The 22,092-nt window shown below is 49.1% G+C and overlaps 1 protein-coding gene across 5 annotated transcripts in view; it reads right to left on the reverse strand.

Annotated features, from left to right (window-relative positions):
- The window catches only part of LOC132379386 (lysyl oxidase homolog 4-like), a 126,272-nt gene that overhangs the window by 4,471 nt on the left and 99,709 nt on the right, over nt 1–22,092 (reverse strand). For all 5 annotated transcript variants that reach the window (XM_059947168.1, XM_059947170.1, XM_059947171.1 and 2 more), the window contains 4 exons: nt 19,502–19,667; nt 16,407–16,650; nt 4,759–4,874; nt 9–145 (listed from right to left, as the gene is read on the reverse strand). In XM_059947168.1, the coding sequence (XP_059803151.1) occupies nt 9–145; nt 4,759–4,874; nt 16,407–16,650; nt 19,502–19,667 (663 nt within the window). The remainder of the gene's footprint in view (nt 1–8; nt 146–4,758; nt 4,875–16,406; nt 16,651–19,501; nt 19,668–22,092) is intronic.

A 22,092-nucleotide genomic window follows, 5' to 3' on the forward strand; every position in this document is an offset into this window, starting at 1 on the left:
CTCTGTACCTGAAAGACATAGTTTCCGGGTTTCACGTCGGTGATATCGATCCATTGGCAGTCGATGTCATGGCGGTAGAGGTCCCAGCAGCCCACACTGATACCTTGCTCTCCAAAGTTGGCGCATGCGTAATCCTTGTAAATACCTGGGGGAAATGAGGGGGAGAGACGGGGAAAGATTAGCCCAGGCTGAGCTGCTGACGTTGAAGGCTTCAGTGGGAATGTATTCCAAATCCTTGAGTAATGTCTCTCCCTAAAATTACCAAAATTCTCTCCCTCCCTCTTCTCGCTTTTCCATTCCCCATTCTGCTTCCCCTTTTAACCCTTCCCCTCTCCTCACCTGACAGTCGTCTCCCTCTGGTGTTGTTTCTTCTTACCCTTTCTCCTATGGTCCACTCTCCTCTCCTACCAGATTCCTTCCTTTTCCATCTATATATCCCAACGTCTCACTTCATCCCCCCTCTCCCCACCCACCTACCCCTCGCCCATCACCTGCCACCTGGTACTTCTCCTCCTCCCCCTCCCACCTTCTAATTCTGACTTCCTCCCCCCTCCTTTCTAATCCTGATGAAGGGTCTCAGCCCAAACATTGGCTGTTCATTCACCTTCGTAGACACGGCCTGACCTGTTGAGTTCCTGCACATTTTACTTTGACTAACAATGATCACACAATGATTCCCAACCCCATTCACATCATTGAGACCTCCTCTTACCCTTGCATCAGAAGGTTCAAATGTCCCTCGAGGGATGAGGCAGTCCTGAAGGAGTTAACCCTTATGGGGCAGGTTCAGGCCAATACGGAACTCATTAGACCATAAAGACCATTAGACAGCAGAATAGAATTAGGCCATTTGGCCCATCAAGTCCTCTCTGTAATCAATAATGGCTGATTTATTTTCCCTCTTTCTCCTCGCCATAACTTTTGACATTCTTATTTATCAAGACTTATCAATGTCTGCTTTAACTGTCTTGGCCTCCACAGCCATTTATAGCAATGAATTCCACAGATTCACTGCTTACTGGGTAATGAATTTCCTCCTCATTCTGTTCTAAAGGCTCATCTTGAGGCTCTTCTGAGTGTGCCCTCTGGTCCTGGACTCTCCCACTAATGGAAACATCCTCTCCACATCCACTCTATCTGTGCCCTCTGGTCCTGGACTCTCCCACTATAGGAAACATCCTCTCCACATCCACTCTATCTTTGTCCTCTGGTCCTAGACTCCCCCACTATAGGAAACATCCTCTCCACATCCACTCTATCTGTGTCCTCTGGTCCTAGACTCCCCCACTATAGGAAACATCCTCTCCACATCCACTCTATCTGTGCCCTCTGGTCCTAGTCTCCCCCACTAATGGAAACATCCTCTCCACATCCACTCTATCTGTGCCCTCTGGTCCTAGACTCCCCCCATAGGAAACATCCTCTCCACATCCACTCTATCTGTGCCCTCTGGTCCTAGACTCCCCCGCTATAGGAAACATCCTCTCCACGTCCACTCTATCTGTGTCTACTGGTCCTGGACTCTCCCACTAATGAAAACATCCTCTCCACATCCACTCTATCTGTGTCCTCTGGTCCTAGACTCCCCCACTATAGGGAACATCCTCTCCACATCCACTCTATCTGTGTCCTCTGGTCCTAGACTCCCCCACTATAGGAAACATCCTCTCCACATCCACTCTATCTGTGTCCTCTGGTCCTAGACTCCCCCACTATAGGAAACATCCTCTCCACATCCACTCTATCTGTGCCCTCTGGTCCTAGACTCCCCCACTATAGGAAACATCCTCTCCACATCCACTCTATCTGTGGTCCTAGACTCCCCCACTATAGGAAACATCCTCTCCACATCCACTCTATCTGTGCCCTCTGGTCCTAGACTCCCCCACTATAGGAAACATCCTCTCCACATCCACTCTATCTGTGTCTACTGGTCCTAGACTCCCCCACTATAGGAAACATCCTCTCCACATCCACTCTCTCTCGGCCTTTCACCCCCCAACTTAACATTGATGTCCTGGCTCTGAACATCCTGTTGTCTGAGGGAACAGCGCAATGCAGGAATAGGCCATTTGACCCACAATCTTTGTGCTGAGCATGATTGCCAAAGTAAAACAAATCCCTTCTGCCTGTATTTAACATGTATCTCTTCATTCCCTGTAAATTCACGTATCTAACCTCCAGCCTCTATTGTATCTGTATCAACTATCGTCCCAGGTACCCAGAACTCTGTAAAACAAAACTGTCCTGCTCATCTCCTTTAAACTTTCCCCCTCTCAACTTAAATGCATGCTCTCTAGTATATGGTATTTCTACTCCGGGGAAAAGATCGTGGCTGTCTATTTTTGCCTCTCATAATTCTATGCACCTCAGTTCTTATTGTGTGTTGTTCCAATGGTGAAACTAGCCCAGCTGTTTGGAAGATGTGTTGGGGGTGGTGAGACTAAACCACCCCACACTCAATGTGCAGAGTCACTTCAGGAGCAGCACTTCCCTACACAAGAAGATTTATTACTTCACTATTGACCGCTCCGTGCTGAAAGATAAAACAGGAGCTGAAAATATCCGAACTGAAATATCCCTGGAGGCAGAAAGAGGACTCTGTGAGCTGTGCGGAAACGTTGCTGCTTTCGGGAATGGCTCATTCTGGGATTAGGGTCAATTTATCACCTGGTTTCCTGCGTCTGAGCAGGAAGTGACTATGAGGCCATGTCTCCGGGAGCCCCCTCGACCCTCCAATGTCATTGGTTCCCCCACTCCCCCAACTAACCACCCCTCCTCGCACAGCACATCTGGATTCACAATCTGCTCTAAACCACAATCCCCCTCAAGACTCTGTTGCCATGGTTTCAGGCTCTCTGCTTTTTCCAGTGTTATTCTGATCCAAGGATATAACGTGTGATCTTTTAATAATAGCTGGGGAAGAGGCGACCCCCCCTCCTGTTAGATTGTTTGAGGTAACTTGTTTTTTATTCTTTCTTGCTTCTCTTCTAAGATTTGTATATCTGTGCACTTGTAATGCTACTGTGACACCGTAATTTTCTTTGGGATCAATAAAGTATCTATATATCTATCTATTTAAAGATATATATGTTGGCGCGTGGCCAAGTGGTTAAGGCGTTCGTCTAGTGATCTGAAGGTCGCTAGTTCGAGCCTTGGCTGAGGCTGCATGTGTGTCCTTGAGCAAGGCACTTAACCACACATTGCTCTGCGACGACACCGGTGCCAAGCTGTGTGGGTCCTAATGCCCTTCCCTTGGACAACATTGGTGGAGTGGAGAGGGGAGACTTGCAGTTTGGGCAACTGCTGGTCTCCCATAAAAAAAAACCTTGCCCAGGCTTGTGCCCTGGAAACTCTCCAAGGTGCAAATCCATGGTCTATCGAGACTAACGGAGGCCTACATAAAGATATATAATATCCATGAACAGTTTGCACTCTGTAGTCTGACTTGGCCACTATCCCGTGCCTGGTTCGTGTGAGAGGACCAGGACAACGCAGACACAAGGACTGCTGTTGACGTGCTTACCTTCTGCCATGAAAGAGGCCATTTGACCTGCTGGCCTCATGCCAGGAACCAGCAGAACAGCCCAACAGCTTACCTCTCTGTACCCCCACTACCACACGGTTTTGCCTCCCGCCCCTCTCCAGGATTCGCCAACAGCCCACCACCCCCTCTGACTTTGGGATGCACCAGAGCAACAACCCAAATGAACGTGCTCCCCCCCTGCCCCTTTGTGGTCTAAACAATTTGCTCTATTTGTCACATGTACATCGAGACACAGTGAAACGTGCCACTCCTGTCAATTCGAATCGGCAAGTACTGTGCTGGGGACATGCCACAAGCACCGCCACGCTTCCAGGACAACCACACTGTGCCCACAACTCACTAATCCTAACCCTAACCCGCAGGTCTTTGGAACGTGGGAGAAAACCAGAGCAACTGGAGGTCACGGGGTGAAAGGGCAGCGGCGGAAACTGAACCCGATTGCCACTGTAGATATTAGAAAAAGCTTCATTTGTCACATGTACATCAAAACACAGAGAGAAATATGTTGTTTGTGTCAATGATCAATACAGTCCAACGATATCCTGGGTGCAGCCTGCCCGTGTCGCCATGCGTCCAGCACCAACAAAGAGTGCCCACGACTCACTAACCCGAGCACGTATGTCTTTGGAAACCAGAGCACCTGGAGAACATATAAACTCTTACAGACAGCAGTGGGAATCAAATCTTGATGCTGTCCAGGAAAGAAAAACTGCCGTCCTTACCCAGGCTAGCTGGATAATTCCAGGCTGACCAATGTCTGGGTAACTCCAGACTGACCAGTGTCTGGGTAACTCCAGACTGTCCAATGGTCTGGGTAACTCCAGACTGGTCTGGTAACTCCAGACTGACCAGTGTCTGGGTAACTCCAGACTGACCAGTGTCTGGGTAACTCCAGACTGTCCAATGGTCTGGGTAACTCCAGACCAGTCTGCTGACTCCAGACTGTCCAATGGGCTTGACTTCCCAACAGCCCTCAGAAATGCTTCAACAATCCACCCAGCTCAGGAGCTGCTGTTCTGTCACCCCTTCTCACACGCAATGGAGACATAGTGATTCAGTATTACTGTTCCTCAGGTTACACAGAATCTCATCTCCTTTGAATCCACTCATTCTTCCCACTGATTCTTTACAAGACCTTTGTCCATTTACCCCTCATCTCCCCCGCCCCCACTACCCACCGGACAAGATTCAAGCACCATTGCCTGACTTACCTCTTTCGCAATCCGAGTCTTCTAGGCAGAAGCTTGCTTTGTGCCCCTCGGCCACTTTACTGCCATTGAAGGTGAGGAGGTCGTAGTGTGTGAAGACTTCCATGCTGTGGTAGTGTCTGTAAGGACAGGAACAGATTCGAGTAGTGAGCTCCAAGGTCGGACAAACAGGCGCTGTACAATGTTTCACCAGCCCTGTTCAAAGCCACGATTTGTTATAACCATATAACAATTACAGCACGGAAACAGGCCATCTCGACCCTTCTAGTCTGTGCCGAACACTTATTCTCACCTAGTCCCATCGACCTGTGCTCAGCCCATAATCCTCTATTCCTATCCTGTCCATATACCCATCCAATTTTACTTTAAATGACAATATCAAACCTGCCCCTACCACATCTACCAGAAGCTCGTTCCACACAGCTACCACACAGTTCCACACAGCTACCACACAGTTCCCCCTCATGTTACCCCTAAACTTTTGCCCCTTAACTCTCAACTCATGTCCTCTTGTTGAATCTCCCCTACTCTCAATGGAAAAAGCCTATCCATGTCAACTCTATCTAACCCCCTCATAATTTTAAATACCTCTATCAAGTCCCCCCTCAACCTTCTACGCTCCAAAGAATAGAGACCTAACTTGTTCTGCAACAGAACTTTATTAATTATTTATTTAGTGGTTTAGCATGGTATGTGACCAATTAATCTACTAACTTAGACACCTTTGGAGTGTGGGAGGAAACCGGATGACTTGGAGGAAATCCACATGGTCACAGGGAGAACGTACAAACTCCTCACAGACAGCAGCGTGAGGAGTTGCTAGTGTTTCAGTAGCTTTCCACTAATCGCTCCGCTACCATGCTGCCCCAGTAGATAAGCATAACTAAAAAGTTGTGGAGATTGCACCTTATTCTCTGCTTGGGCACAGAGCAGCTTTCCAGCTTCAACTGTAAGCTCAGCAATTTCTCATCTTGGTTATCGGTTTATTACTATCACATGTACCAAGACGCAGGAAAAGGCTTTAGTTTACAAACAGATCATTGTGCGCACAAGTACAGTGAAAAGAAACACACGAAAAGGAACTCCCCGCTGAACATCGACGGCTCCTCAGTTGAGATCGTTAAGAGCACCAGATTTCTTGGTGTTAACCTGACGGAGAATCTCACCTGGTCCCTCAACACCAGCTCCATAGCAAAGAAAGCCCAGCAGCATCTCTGCTTTCTGCGAAGGCTGAGGAAAGTCCATCTCCCACCCCCCCCCATCCTCATCACATTCTACAGGGGTTGTATTGAGAGCATCCTGAGCAGCTGCATCACTGCCTGGTTCGGGAATTGCACCATCTCGGATCGCAAGACTCTGCAGCGGATAGTGAGGTCAGCTGAGAAGATCATCGGGGTCTCTCTTCCTGCCATCACAGACATTTACACTACACGCTGCATCCGCAAAGGAAACACCATTATGAAGGACCCCGTGCACCCCTCATACAAACTCTTCTCCCTCCTGCCGTCCGGGAAAAGGCTCCGAAGCATTCGGGCTCTCACGACCAGACTATGTAACAGTTTCTTCCCCCAAGCCATCAGACTCCTCAATACCCAGAGCCTGGACTGACACCTTACTGCCCTATTGTCTTGTTTATTATTTATTGTAATGCCTGCACTGTTTTTGTGCACTTTATGCAGCCCTGGGTAGGTCTGCAGTCTAGTGTAGTTTTTGTCTATGTTTTTTTTACGTAGTTCAGTCTAGCTTTTGTACTGTGTCATGTAATACCATGGTCCTGAAAAATGTTGTCTCATTTTTACTATGTACTGTTTCAGCAGTTATGGTCAAAATGACAATAAAAGTGACTTGACTTGATGATGTGGAATATATTGTTGTAGCCACAGAGGAACTGCAGTGCAGGGAGACAAATTAGGTGCAAAGCTCACAACGGGGTAGATTGTTGCTGTTGTTCCTCTCCACGCTTGTGACATGTCGGCAGAAACATTGCCATTTCTTTAACATTTGTCTGTTTTTCTTTACAAGACTGAGTTGCTAGATTGACTCTCAGCCCAGCTATTATGGAAAGTGTGGAGGAAACAGGCCAGATTCAAACCCATAATTACTCGCCCCTATGTCCGGTGTGGATATCACTACGCCACCAGCTGGCTAGCGAGGTAGATTTGGAGATCAGGAATTCATCTTTAGCATAAGAAAGCTTTGTTCAAGAGTCTGACAGAAGCTGTCCTTGAGCCTGGTGGTATGTGCTTTCAGGCTTTTGTATCTTGTGCCTGACGTGAGAGAGGAGAGAAGAGATCATTTCTATTATGTCAGCTGCTTTACCGAGACAGCGAGAAGAATAGATAGGGTCCATGGACAGAAGATTGGTTTTCAACCTTCTATGAGAAAGTCCTCCAGCTTTCTGATGAATTTTTTAACTACGCTTCTTTGGATCTATAACACACGCACACCATTGCCATTTTGAAAGCGTTCTGCTCTCTTCCTTTGTTTAGACCCAAAGTGGGTGAGTTCTCATTGGAAGCAAACAAAACTCATGGACTGTTTGTCCCACGTAGTCTCAATAACAGTAACTTTCCCCAAGCAGTAAGACTGATCAAAACCTCCACCCACGACCACCCCAACACACCCCCAACCATCATTTCATATTAGTCACCTAACGTACAGACGCTCTGTGCCAGGCATCAACTTCATTGTCAACCTATCAATCTATGTATATAGTTATAGTTATTGTGTTTGTATTATTATCCTCTTCTTTAGCTTATTGTGTTTTCCATCTGCTGCATCAGATCATTCTCCCTTACGCTTGTACACTGTACAGGAAATTACATTAAGCCATCTTGAATCGAAATGACAAGGAACTAACTCACAGGAGCATTTTGAGAAAAACTGGTCTCTCTAGAAAGGCTCCAAATAACAATTTAAAGAAAAGGGGGAAAGGAGGAGGCCACTTGGCCCATCAAGTACATGACTGTACTTTGCATATCAGCTTCATCAGTCATTCCCATCCGAAAGCCCTGATCCAAGGAGATCCTACCACCAAACATATCTTTACACTCCTTGCCCCTCCGCTTTCCACAGGGATAACTCCCTCTGTAATTCCCTTGTCCATTCATCTGTCCTCCCAGCACTTACCCCGGCAAGCAGGCAAAGAGCCACACCTGCCTATACACCTCCTCCCTCACCTCCATTCGGGGCCCCAAACAGTCCTTCCAGGTGAGGGGACATTCCACCTGCGAACCGGCTGGGGTTGTCCAGCATGTCTGGCGCTCCCAATGCGGCCTCCTCTACATCGGAGAGACCTGTCGTAAATTGGGGGACCCCTTTGTCATGCCCCTACGACTCATCGCCAAAAGCAGGACTGCCCGGTGGCCGAATGTTTTAATTCCAACTCCCATTCCCGTTCTGACGGATCAGTCCATGGTCTCCTCTCATGCCAAGATCTGGCCACCCTCAGAGTGGAGGAGAAACACCCTATTTCCATCTGTGTAACCTCCAACCCGATGGCATGAACATCGATTTCTCCTTCCTGTAAAAAACATTCCCTCCCCATCCCTTCTTCCTCTATTCACCTGCCTATCACCTCCCACTGGGTTGCCTTCTCCTTCCCTTTCTCCTGTGAGCCACTCTCTTCTCCTATCAGATCCCTTTACCTCCCCAGCTACCTAGCCTTACCTATCAACTTCCAGCTGACCTCCTTCCCCTCCCCCCACCATTTTATTCTGGCACCTTTCCCCTTCCTTTCCAGTTCCGATTAAGGGTCTCGGCATGAAACATCGACCATCTATTCACTTCCATGGATGCTGCCTGACCTGCGGAGTCCCTCCAGCATTGTGCTTGCTGCTTTGGATTTCCAGCATCTGCCGTTTGTGAAAAAAACAACTTGCCTGAATTCCTCTCGGATCTTTCCCCAAAAAAGTTAAATCTGAGCCCCACCGTCTTTATCCAATCGCTCAAGTGAAAAACTCTGACATCCGTCTCAGAGCTCGCCATTAGCTTGTCCACCTCGATCAAACCACCTTCTCTACGAACTAGCTGCTCAGGTGTACCGCTGTAGCGGAAATCCCTCATCCCTGGACCCATTCCAAAGAAGAGGAAAAGTGGATGCAGAGAAGGAAATGGGAATCTGCAGCACCTCCATTAAAGCATTTTACAGCTTTTCCTGGGAGCAACCTGTCAATTAATCTCAGGCATTATTTGCCTCGGGGTTATTTACACAGTTGACATGAAGAATGTTGGAAGGATTTTTAACATACTTCTCAGAGCACAGCCGTTGAGGGAAACAGCCGCGGAGTATTCCCTTGTTTATCGAGCTGGGAAAATAAAAATATTAGAAAGTGGATGTCCAATAATTGGGGATTAAAACCTGGCTGGAAGTTTCCATTTATTCCTGAAGGATTTGAGGTTTCCAACCTGTGGAATGTTCCAAGTTGTCAAGACACTCTCTGCCAGTGGCTGCTGCTTTCTGGGACCCTCCTGCTTTTGCTGGCAAGGAACCCTGCCTATTCGGTAGCTAGTCCTCTGGCCCCAGGCCCAAGGCTGAGCTAACCCGCACGCAGAGAACACCAGCATTCAGCCTGTGGTCGGGCCTGTCCACTCCACATGCCAGACAAACCCACCAGGGAAGTGCGGGGTCAGGGCACCTTGGTGTTCCACGCCCCCCCCCCCCCAATCCTGAGGCATGTAGAAGCCTCAGCAAGGTGTGGGCTTCACAAAAAACCACTGAAGGGACCCAAATGGTCAGGTAGCATCCATGGAGGAAAATGAACGGTTGCTATTTTGGGTCAAGACTTCATCTGGGCTGAGCGACAGAGGGAACATAGCTGTCGTGGAGAGGTGGAGGGAAGGGTTGGAACAAGACCTGGGAGGTGATGGGTGGATTTAGGTGAGCAGGGGAGAGTGGGAAAAGTGACAGAGGGTGGGAGGTGATGGGTGGATTTAGGTGAGCAGGGAAGAGTGGGAAAAGTGACAGAGGGTGGGAGGTGATGGGTGGATTTAGGTGAGCAGGGATGATGGGCAGATGGAGGAAGGGTGAGCAGGGAAAGTGACAGAGGATGGGAGGTGACAAAGGGCTGCAGATAATCAGTGATCCCTATCAGATTCCGCGATCTGCTGCCCATGATCACCTCTCACCTGGATCCACCCATCACCTCCCAGCCTCTGTCGCTATTCCCACTCTCCCACTCCTGTCTGCCCGTTACTTCTCAGCTGGATCCACCCAGCCTCTATCGCTATTCCCACTCTACCCCCCACCATCTGCCCATCATCCCTCTTCACCTGCGTCCCAGCCTCTGTTGCTACTCCCACGTCTGCCCATCACCTCTCCTGACCTGGATTCACCCTTCACCTCCAGCTCTGGCTCCATCCCTTCCCCCCAGTCCTAAAGTAACGATGGCCGTAACAGTCTGGATTGAGGAAAGCCCCCAGCACCACCTGAGAACAACAACTGAGAGGCCGAGGGTTTGGTAGGACAGAGGGAATATCAGTGAGAGGATCACGTGCCAGTTCCTGATTGGAGAGCACTGAGCATGCGCAGGGTTTGCCGGGTAGCGGGGTTAAGATGCGTTTGCTTATTTCTGCTAATAAAAGTTCTTTAATTCTTCCAGAATATGATTCTTCATTGTTAACCCATGGAATGTGACATAACAGCCAGGATTGACACAGAGATCTGGAGGGTCCCCTTTTCCTCTTCAACCCTCAATTCAACTCAAAACTAATTTGTTTTCTCTCTTTCCCACTCCTGACGAAGCAAATTTGAGTGGGTTTGGTTTGTCACCGAAGGCCCATTCAAACTGGTGGAGAATATTCTGACCAGTTGTTTCACCGGCCGGTGCAGAGGCTCCAAAATGCAGGCTCGAAAGAGACTTCAGAGGCTTATAGACTCAGCCATTTCCCTCAGGAGCACAGCCCTCCCCACCAGCGAGGACACCTTCAACAGGCAGTGCCTCGAGAAGACAGCGTTCATCACGAAGGACCCTCAATACCTGAGACATGCCCTCTTCCTGTTACAACGGGGAGGAGGTACAAGAGTCTGAACAGCCACACTCATTGTTTTAGGCCAAACTTTCCGCCACCAGATGTCTGAATGTTCCATGAACACTTTCATAAACACAGATTCCGCAGATGCCGGAGATCTTGAGCAATACAAAGAACATGTGGGATGAACTCAGCAAGCTGACATGTGCGCCACCCATAAACACTACTTCCACTACTTCACTAGTTCTCTTTTGCACCGTTTATTTATTCTTTTGCAACTTACAGTCGTTTATATGTCTTTCACTGTAGTGGTGAAACAATTTTCTTAACCAAGGGACCCATACTGTTCAGAACGTCAGTGATAATAAACCTGAGTTGGATTCCAGTCCTTAACATGAAATACTCGCAGCACACACAAAATGCTGGAGAAACTCAGCAGGCCAGGCAGCATCTATGGAAAATACGTTTTGGGGCAAGATCCTTCATCAGGACTGGAAAAAGAGATGAGAAGTCAGAGTAAGAAGGTAGAAGGAGGGGAGGAAGAAGTACAAGCAGGTGATAGGTGAAACCAGGAGATGGGGAGGGGGTGAGGGGAAGTTGACTGGTGAAAGAGGTAAAGGGCTGGAGGTCAGGAAATCTGATAGGAGAGGGTAAAAGACCATGAAAGAAAGGGAAGGAGGAGGAACACTAGAGGGAATTGAAGGGAAGGCAAGGAGATGGGTTAGAGGGGGAAACAGTAATGGGAATGGTGAAGGGAGGCAATTACCGGAAGCTTGAGGAAGCTGGAGGCTACCCAGATGGAAGATGAGGTGTTGCTCCTCTAACCTGAGCGTGGCCTCATCGCAGCAGTAGAGGAGACCGTGGACTGACATGTCGGAATGGGAATGGGAAGTAGTATTAGAATGGGTGGCCACCGGAAGATCCCGCTTTTTCTGGCAGATGAAGTGTAGGTGCTCAACGAAGCGGTCTCCCAATCTACGTTAGGTCAGCTGAAACACTAGCCCCGCTTCTCTCGCCGAGGTTGCTGCGTTTTCCAGCGTTCACTGTTTTTATTCCAGAGCTCTGCTTTGCGTGGTTGGATGAGTTGAGTTTTGCGTGGGATCCCAAGCTGGAATCCTATCTGCCCTCCCAGTTCGGTGCAGGAGATCCCAGACCCTCTCCTTCTCAAGCGGAGGCTGCCAACAGCGGCTCACCACGAGTCCTCTGTCCCGGGCCGATAGAAGATTGAATGGCCCTGTGGCTGCCGCTTTAACCTCACAACTTCATACATCTTTGAGGTGAAGATCCTTCCTCTCTCGGGGACGAGGTCTTTGGAGCATCAGCTGGCTTTTCTGTAGCTCGTGCTTTTTATGGGCTGGGATTGCTAACCCCATTCTCAACCGTGCTCCACCTGCAGCTGGGCTCGGCGTTGTCCATGCTGGAGCTTTTGCTCACGGTGGCGTTCCCAAGGTCTCGGTCTCCATTTAAACTGCTAAGACCACACGCCTACCTGCGGGATCCTGCTGTACGCACGTCGAACGCTGTGATTCCTTAGTCGTGGTGCCTGTCAGTGCCTCAGACATTTCTCAATGACTGTTAAGTGCCTTGAAACCCTCCCGAGGTTTAAGCAGGAGGTTGCAGATTTCCCTGTGTGAAGGCTTCCAGCCCGTGATGTCAGGAGGATTGGAATGTACTCGGCAAAGTCTGCGGATTGGCCAGGATCCAGCCCCCAAAGGCGGCCACCAGGAGCTGGATTGTTCTACTTCAGCGAGCATCTATTCAGCCAGCTTTCCAGAAATTGGCACTTGGATAATTTTCTAAGAACTTGCTTCATTTTGTTCTCGAGTTATTGAGCTGCTCTCTGCAGAATGGGTCTCCTGGGTTCAATCCTGAACCCAGATCAGATCTCTTCCTGTGACCATGGGCAACAGCACGGAACAGCCTGATATTGCATCTCCACTTAACCAGAACAAAGCGATTCAGATCATAGCACCATAGGACATAGGAGAGGGAATAAGCCAGTTTAGGAAAATTCCCCCCCGTAATCTTTGACACCCTTACTAATCAAGAACCTGTCAGCCTCTGCTCTAAATATATTGAATGGTGCAGCCTCACAGCCATCCGCGGCAGTAAATTCTACAGCTTCATCATTCTCTGGCTAAAGAAATTCCTCCTCATTTCTGTTCTGAATAGACATCCTTGTAATCTGAGGTTGTACCTTCTGGTCTTAGTCTCTCCATCTACAAGAAATAACCTCTCCATGTTCACTCTATCTAGGCCTTTCAATATTTGATAGGTTTCAAAGGAATTTCCCCCTTCATTCTTCTAAATTCCACCGAGTACAGGCCCAAAGCCATCAAATGCTCCCCATGTGTTAACCCTTTCATTTCCAGGATCATTCGCATGAACCTCCTCTGGATGCTCTCCCACACTTCCTTCCTCAGGTTCAGAGGAACAGTCCTCACTCAAAACATCATGCCTACTTCCCTGGGCCTCCCTTGAGTCCAGATGAAGGCCCTCAACCCAAAACGTCATCAATCCACTTCTCACCATAGATGCCGACTGACCTCTCCGAGTTCCACAACCAGTTGGTCTTTCTTTGTCCTCCCTTTTGATTCTTTTAATATTTTCCTAAACTGGTGGGGATTTGCAGCATCAGTTGGCCAGCTGACATGCCTTTGAGAGGTGGGAGAAAGCTTGAGCACCAGAGGAAATCCAAGGTTGGGATTGAAGGCAGGCGACTGGAGCTGTGTGTCAGTGGTTCTACCCAACCTGACTTACTGAGTGTGGAGTAACGGACATCCACTGGCATCTAATAAGGTGTCTGTCCAGTTTTATATATCCAGGAGCGAGTTACAGGGTGGAATTTTATCCAGAAGCGGAATGGTTATATGTAAAATTCAGATCTAAGTGAGAGAACAAGAGAAGGGACGGACAGTAACACTCTAACGACCCCAACGATCCAAGTCCACTTCTGCCACTGCCTGTAAGGAATTCGTACGTTCCCTCCATGACCAGGTGCTCCAGTTTCCTCCCAACTCCAAGGAGTCCTGGTTAAAGTTAGAGAGTTGAGGGCATGCTGTGTTGCTACGTTGGTACCAGGAACATGAAACCACTTGCGGGCTGCCCCCCCCCCCGGCACGTCCTCAGACTGTGATAGTCGTTGAAACAAACGACGCATTTTGCTGTGCACTTTGATGCTTCAATGTACACGTGACAAATAAAGACCATCTTTAAAACTGAAAAGAAACTCGAGGAGTGATGCCTTCATGCGGAGTGTGGCGGGAATGAGGAAGGTACAATAACAATATTTAAAGGACATTGGGATAAGTACATGGGTAGGGAAGGTTAGGAACGGAATCAGTTTTAATATCACTAAATATGGTGTGAAATTTGTTGTTTTGCGCAGCAGTACAGTGCAAGGGATTCAAAACATTACTATAATTTATAACAAGAAATATATAATCGTAGAACTTCCAGTGTGGGGGGAGGGGGAGGTCAACAGCCAGCCCCAGCATGCGTAGCGGCCAGCGCTATTTATTGTTTTTATCTTAAAATGCTTTTATGGGATTATATGATGTTCAAGTTGATTTATCATTCCATTTTAGCTCAGGTTATCCAGTCACTCCCATGTGTGCTTGTGGGTCACCCTGACTGTGTGACCGTCTCCTCCCCCGGCCTGTCTGAGACAGACTGGTTCGCTCCCCGGTCATAGCTCCCAGTTGGCTTGTCCCAGTAAGACCGGCCATTGGGCTGGACGAGCCCCTCTCGTCTGTCATCACGGACCGAATGCTCGCCACGAGCAATTTTAAAAGAAGTAGCGTGAAAAGGGAGCAGATTAGTGAGGTGGTGCTCGTGGGTTCACAAATCTGATGGAGAAGGGGAAGAAGCTGTTACTAAAACACTGAGTGTATGTTGTCAGGCCCTTGTACCTCTCTCTGGTGGACAAACGGGCCAAGTGTTAGCAAATGGGACCAGCTTAGATGAGCACTGTGTTTCTATGCTGTATGACTATATAAGTCTTTGGGGGAGGGGAGTACGGTAGGGGTTGTGTAAGAGACTGAATTCCACTCAGAAGGTTTGGGAATTACATGCGGAGCACAGATTCCCACGAGGGAGTTACAGGGTGGATTTTTTTCCCCTTAAACATCTGCTGTGATCTTGCTAAGACTAGACTGTTTACAGTAAGTGCTCACGGCTGAGACAGCTCCAAGTGAAGCCAATGACGTTTACTGATCAGTGACGGGACTACTCAGCGAAATAGTTTCCAGCCGGTGAGATAGCGCTTAGCCAATGCATGGATTACACTCTACACCGGAGGTTTCTGTGTGACGTGGGGACAGAGGGGCCTAGAAGGTGGCAGGAACCGTCCACAAAGTCCAGTGTAGTACTCTGCTATTCCTGCTGAATTGCAGAACGTCAGAGCACGAAGCTGCATCGGATCTAAAGCACCAGTCAGATCGTAGCCTGAGCCCTGTGAACGAGTCTGGTCACGAAAAAGCCTTGCCTTCACACTACTACCATCAGGCAGGAGGTACAGAAGCCTCAGGTCCCACACCACCAGGTTCAGGAACAGTTATTACCCCTCAACTCTCAGGTTCCTGAACTAGTATAGATAACTTCACACTGAACCGATTCCCTCTACAGACTCAATTAAGAACTCTGCAACTCATGTTCTCAATATTATTTATTTAATTGTTTGATTTGCAGTTTGTTTTATTTTGCACGCAAGTTGCTTGTCAGTCTTTGTGTGCAGATTTTAATCGATCCTATTGTATTTCAATTATGAATGCCTGCAAGAAGATGAATCTCAAGATAGTATATGGTGACGTGTACGTAATTTGACAGTAAATTTATTTTAATCTTTTGAATCTTACAGGAGAAATGTCACTGCATTGGTGAGGGAGCAGAGGAAATCTACAGCAACGTTGCCGAGACTGGGGATCTGTGGCAGTGGGGAAAGGTTGGAGAGGCGGGGGTTGGTTTCTTTGGGACAAAGGAGACTGAGGGAAGATTTAATCAAGTTAAGTAAAATAATGAGCAAGAGTAAGTGAAAGGAGCAGAGAATTATTCGGTGAAAGGATTAGAGAGGAGATGAGGGATGATGTTTTCCTCGGTGTGGAGGGGTCTGGAATTCAGGTGAGAGGGAGAGCCCCTCCTCACAGGTATGCACTTCGAGGTCCTGCAGATGCTGGAAATCTTGAGAACAACACACAAAGTGTTGGAGGAACTCAGCAGGGGGGAGTAAGCAGTCAAAGTTCTTTTGACTGGATCCTTTCACTGGATCCTGAAGAAATTCCTCCGGCACTTTGAGTATGTTATGGACAAAGAGCCATGACCCGCTGGGCCACAGACCCAGTGCAGGAAGGCTGGGTCAGCAGGGGGGGCTTAGTTCGACCAGTACAGAAAGGATGGGCCAACTGCCTCCTTCCTGTTCATGAATTCGCTAAGAGTCTAACAGGTGATTTCAAACTTGTCTCGTAAACTTTCTGATTCTAATCACCGCGATGTTCGCAGACCAATAAAGTGTTGCTAACGGACTGATGAAATGTTAACAAGCTAATGAAACATCGTTACCTGATCGACGAAATGTTAACTAGCCAATTAAAATACTGTTAACCAACTAATGACATATTACCTAGGCGATAAAATCCCATTAAATGACCCAGCCAATAGAATGACCCAGCCTGGTACAGACTTACGCGTGGCAGCTGTGCCAGATCCAGGCGTGACGGCCAGTCCGCGGGCGGAAGTCGCTCCTGCCAATGTTGAGTATGCGGGAGGAGAAGCGTAGGAGCCGCCGGTGTCCGTAGGGCCAGTTCATCGCGTCTGCCGACTTCGCCAAGCAGCCCTCCTCGTGGGCACAGTAGAGCATGTGCAGGGGTCGGTCCTCCAGGTAGACAGACTGCTGGGCCAGATCAGCGTCCAGCACCAGGTCGGGCGTGGCTGGGAGCATCAAGGAGAGGACAGCGAGCGTCAGTGTCTCATCATCACCTCCCGACAGCAACCCTCCACACCCCTCCTCCCGCCTACCCCGCACCTCCGAATTGTCCAGCAGATGGCTGCCCCTTGGGAGGACTTCACCCCAAAAGGGGAAGGACTCCTGGACAATGCAGATGAGCAGCGAACGAGAGTTAGATTCTGAAAATGGAAGCTCCCACAGGTCAGACAACACCTTCCAAACCCACCACCTCCACCAGCAAGGAGAAGAGTGGCAAAGCCCAGGGAACGCCACCTCACATCACCGTGATTTAACACTCAAATTAAAGATTAAATTTGCTTTATTTGTCACACGTACATCAAAACATGTAGTGAAACGTAGAACGACCAACACAGTCTAAGATTGTGTTGTATCAAGACTGCAAGTGTGGCCATGCTTCCGGAGCCAATGTAACATGCCCACTATTCACTAACCCTAACCTGTAATTCTTTGGGATGTGGGGGAGGGGTTGGAAATCAGAGCACCCGGAGGAATGCACATGGGGATCACGGGGAGAAGGTTCAAACTCATTGCAGACAGCAGTGGGAATTGTACGTCGATGGGTGATCTCTGGTGCTATGCCAACCCCTACTCTACGGTGCTGCCCGCAAACTGCTCTGCCCGTGGTCTCAAACTGCGGAGAGTTGTGGGCACAGCTCAGCACATCAAGGAAACCAGCCTCCCCTCCATGGACTCTGTCTACACTTCTCACTGCCTCGGTAAAGCAGCCAGAATTATCAAAGACCCCGTCCACCCAGGATATTCTTTCTTCTCCCCTCTCCCATGGGGAAGAAAGTCTGAAAGCTAACATCACCAGGTGAAGGACAGTTTTTACCCTGCTGTTATAAGACACCTTGTATAATAGGATGGACTCTGGAGCTCTCAATCTACCCAGTAATGGCCTTGCTCCCTGTTGTTTGCCTGCACTGCCCTTTCTCTAACTGTAACACTTCTGTGCACGCTGTTATTGCTTTCCCTCAATGCAGTCTTCAAGAAATGATCTGAACAGTATGCAAGATGGCCACATCTACCCTGGACGTTCTGCCTTCTCCCCTCTCCGTTCAGGCAGATGATACAAAAGCCTGGAGGCACACGCCATCAGGCGCAAGGAAAGCTTCTATCCCTCTCAACATGCTGGAGGAACTCAGCAGGTCGGGCAGGATCTAAGGAAAAAAGTTCAGTCGACATTTCGGGCCAACACCCTTCGGCAGGACTGGAGGAAAGAAAGCTGAGGAGTAGATTTTAAAATTGGGGGTGGGGGGAGGGAGAAGCACAAAGTGATAGGTGAAACTTGAAGGGGGAGGGATGAAGTAAAGAGCTGGGAGGTTGGAGAGAGAGAGAGAGAGAGAGAGAGAGAGGGAGAGAGAGAGAGAGAGAGAGAGAGAGAGAGGGAGAGAGAGAGGGAGAGAGAGAGGGAGAGAGAGAGAGAGAGAGAGAGAGGGAGAGGGAGAGGGAGAGGGAGAGAGAGAGAGAGAGAGAGAGAGAGAGAGAGAGATATGTATATATATATATATATATATATATACAGGGCTGTTTGGTGTGTGGCCAAGTGGTTAAGGCATTGGACTAGAGATCTGAAGATCATGAGTTCGAGCCCCAGCCGAGGCAGCGTGTTGTGTCCTTGAGCAAGGCACTTAACCACATATTGCTCCAGTCCACCCAGCTGATACCGGTAAAATGCTGGGGGTTAACCTCGTGATAGACTGGTGTCCTATCCGGCGGGGGGTGGGGGGTGACTCTCCTACTCTCAGTCGCTTCGCCACGGCAGACTTTGACTATACAGGGCTGGAGAAGGGGGAGTCGGATAGGTGGGGATAGAAGAAGAAAGAAAAGGGGGGACAGGCAAGGAGAAAAGGGAGCTGGGGAATGGTGAAGGAGAGGGTGGGCAATGGTTCCATTCCCGGAAGTTTGAGAAATCGATCTTCATGCCATCAGGTTGGAGGCTACCCAAACGGAATTTAAGGTGTTGTTCCTCCAACCTGAGTGTGGCTTTATTGCGATAGTAGAGGAGGCCACGGATTGATATATCAGAATTGGAATAGGAAATGGAATTAATATGGATGGCCACTGGGAGATCCCACTTCTTCTGACGGGTGGAGCGCAGGTGCTCTGTGAAGCGGTCTCTGAATCTACATCTCACCTATATACAGGAGGCCTGACGCAGTAGATGACCCCAACAGACTCACAGGTGAAGTGTTGCCTCACCCGGAAGGAAGGTTTGGGGCTCTGGATGGTAGTGAGGGAGGAGGTGTAGGGACAGATGTAGTACTTGCTCCGTTTGCAAGGATCAGTGCCAGAAAGGAGATCGGTGGGGAGGGATGAATGGAGAAGGGAGCGGTGTGGGGAGCGATCCCTGCGGAAAGCAGAAAGTGGGGTATGAGGGAAAGATGCTTGGTGGGGGGATTGGAGATGTCTCTTATAATACTATTGATCAGTTCCCAAACACAACAGATGGACTCTTGACCTCACGGTGTAATTTTTCACAGCCTTGCACCTTACTGCCTAACTGCACAGCACTTTCTCTGTAACCATATTCTGCATTCTGTTATAGTTTTTACCTTGCTCTACCTCAATACACTGTGTAATGATCTGATCTGTATAAACAGTAGGCAAGACCAGCCCTTCACTATTTCTCAGTACATGTGACAAAGAAAAATCAGTACAACACAGAGAACGAATACTTTAACAAAAGAGTGCTTGAGAATGTACAATGCTTAAAGTTGGGAACTTGCTTCCCGAACCCCCCCCCCCCCCCAGAGGTCACCCATCCCCACCAGTCCCTCCATCCCACTGGTTCCACGCACACTTGACACTCACACTCTGTGCAGGTGACTCCAGCAGCGAATCGGCCCCCACCCTTCGGACAGTCCACCTGGTCGCCGTCGTGGGAGCACTGCTGGATGGAGAGCTCGGTCCCGGAGCAGGATATCCCGCTCAGGACCACCTCCTCGGTGATCTGGTCCCCCTGCCAGAACCACGTCTCCTTCAAGGCAAGCGGCAGAACTGTGGGTTACAACGTGGCCCGCCCCAGAAACCCCTTCACAAATATTGACAGGGTACAGGATGGGTGATAGATGATGGGCAGAAGGTGTCAGATTGGAGACAGAGGCAGGTGAGTGATGTGAAAATTAAAATCAGGTGGCGCCTGGTGTGGGGTAACAATCTGTTGTAGAACACTACAGCATGGTGCAGGCCCTTTGGCCCACAATGTTGTGCTAACCCTTTGAACTTACTCTAAAATCATTCTAACCTCTCCTTTTGACATAGCCATCCTTTTTTTAATCGTCCGTGTACCTGCCTAAGGCTCTCTTAATGTATTTGACTCTACCACCACCACTGGCAGAGTGCTCCATGCACCCACCACACTCTGTGTATAAGAATCTACCGCTGATATCCACCTCTGCTTTCCTCTGATCACCTTAAAATTTTCCCTCGCTAATCACCATTACTAATAAAGTTTTTGCTGTCCACTCAATCTTTGGCTCGTCTTGTACACCTTTACCAAGTTGCTTCTTATCATCTCCCAAGCTTGCTTAACCTAGCCTCATAAGACCTGATCTCTAATCCAGACAGCATCCTGGTGAATCTCCTCTGCACCCTCTCTAATCCTGGCAGCATCCTGGTGAATCTCCTCTGCACCCTCTCTAATCCAGGCAGCATCCTGGTGAATCTCCTCTGCACCCTCTCTAATCCTGGCAGCATCCTGGTGAATCTCCTCTGCACCCTCTCTAATCCTGGCAGCATCCTGGTAAATCCCCTCTGCACCCTCTCTAATCCAGGCAGCATCCTGGTGAATCTCCTCTGCACCCTCTCTAATCCAGGCAGCATCCTGGTGGATCTCCTCTGCACCCTCTCTAATCCAGACAGCATCCTGGTGAATCTCCTCTGCACCCTCTCTAATCCAGACAGCATCCTGGTGAATCTCCTCTGCACCCTCTCTAATCCAGGCAGCATCCTGGTGAATCTCCTCTGCACCCTCTCTAATCCTGGCAGCATCCTGGTGAATCTCCTCTGCACCCTCTCTAATCCTGGCAGCATCCTGGTAAATCCCCTCTGCACCCTCTCTAATCCAGGCAGCATCCTGGTAAACCTCCTCTGCACCCTCTCTAATCCAGACAGCATCCTGGTGAATCTCCTCTGCACCCTCTTTAATCCAGACAGCATCCTGGTGAATCTCCTCTGCACCCTCTTTAATCCAGACAGCATCCTGGTGAATCTCCTCTGCACCCTCTCTAATCCAGACAGCATCATGGTGAATCTCCTCTGCACCCTCTCTAAAGCTTCCACATCCTTCCTATAATGAGGCGACCAGAACTGAACACAACTCCAAGTGCTGGTAAGTATCTTAAAGGAGAGGAACTTTCCACAATATGGGAGATGAAAGTGGTCCTACGAGGCAGACACTCTGCCGACACTTACAAAGCCCTTGGATCAGTTCTGGAAGAGTTGTAAGTCATGGCTGGTAGGTTGGATTGGGTTGTTATTCCTTTGGCTGGCGTGTACCCCTCCCACCCCTCCCCCTCAACCACCCAGCCGTTCCTCTGTAAAGCCTCTATGAAGCAGACCAGCTAGGAAAAGATAATGAAGAACATTATCCCCAAGGATGTGGCTGCGAAACAGAGTGCAGAAGAGACTCGGCAGGATGTCGCCCGGAATACAGGGCAGTGCTTATAAGAAAAGGTTAGACAGGCTGGTGACACAAGTAACGGTAGACACTGGAACCTGGAGCACCATAAAATACCAGGGTCGGTCAGCATCTATGGAGGGAAAAGCACAGTTGACATCTTGGGTGGAGACTCTGTTTTGTTGATGTTGCTGCTGGGGACATGCTCTGTTGGTGCCAGAGTGCGTGGTGACACTCGCACGTCTCCCCAGCACGCCCTTAGATTGATTCACATAAATACACGTCAATCTGAATGTGCTGACTGGCCATTTCCCTCCACAGATGCTGCCTGATGCACTGAGTACCCCTAGCATCTTGTGTGCTGACAGAGGTTTGTAGCATTATGAGGGGCATCGACAAGATAGTCAGGGTCATTTTCCAAAGGCAGGAGGACTGGAGGACACAAGTTAGAGGTGAGAGGAGAGAAACTTAAAGGAGTTCAGAGTCGCAAGGGCAGGTTTCTCACATCTAGACTGACGAATATGCAGAAGAGGGCCAGAGGACAAGGCCATATACAATTATCGTTAAAAGGGATTTAGTCAGGTGGTTGGATAGGAAAGCCACAGTCTGAAAAGACAGGGTTGGGAGCTGATTTTGCTCACTCTCCGCGAAGGTCACTCCTCTCTCCATGGGGCTGAGGCTATGAAGACTGCCCCGGCTGCAGTGCTCCGTGCCCACTAGTATGATGGACTGAAACTGAGGCTTCGGGCCTACTCCAGGCTGCTCTGGGGTTCGGATCTGAGCA

Source organism: Hypanus sabinus, chromosome 22 (genome assembly GCF_030144855.1).
Source record: "Hypanus sabinus isolate sHypSab1 chromosome 22, sHypSab1.hap1, whole genome shotgun sequence".
Lineage (NCBI taxonomy): Eukaryota > Metazoa > Chordata > Chondrichthyes > Myliobatiformes > Dasyatidae > Hypanus > Hypanus sabinus.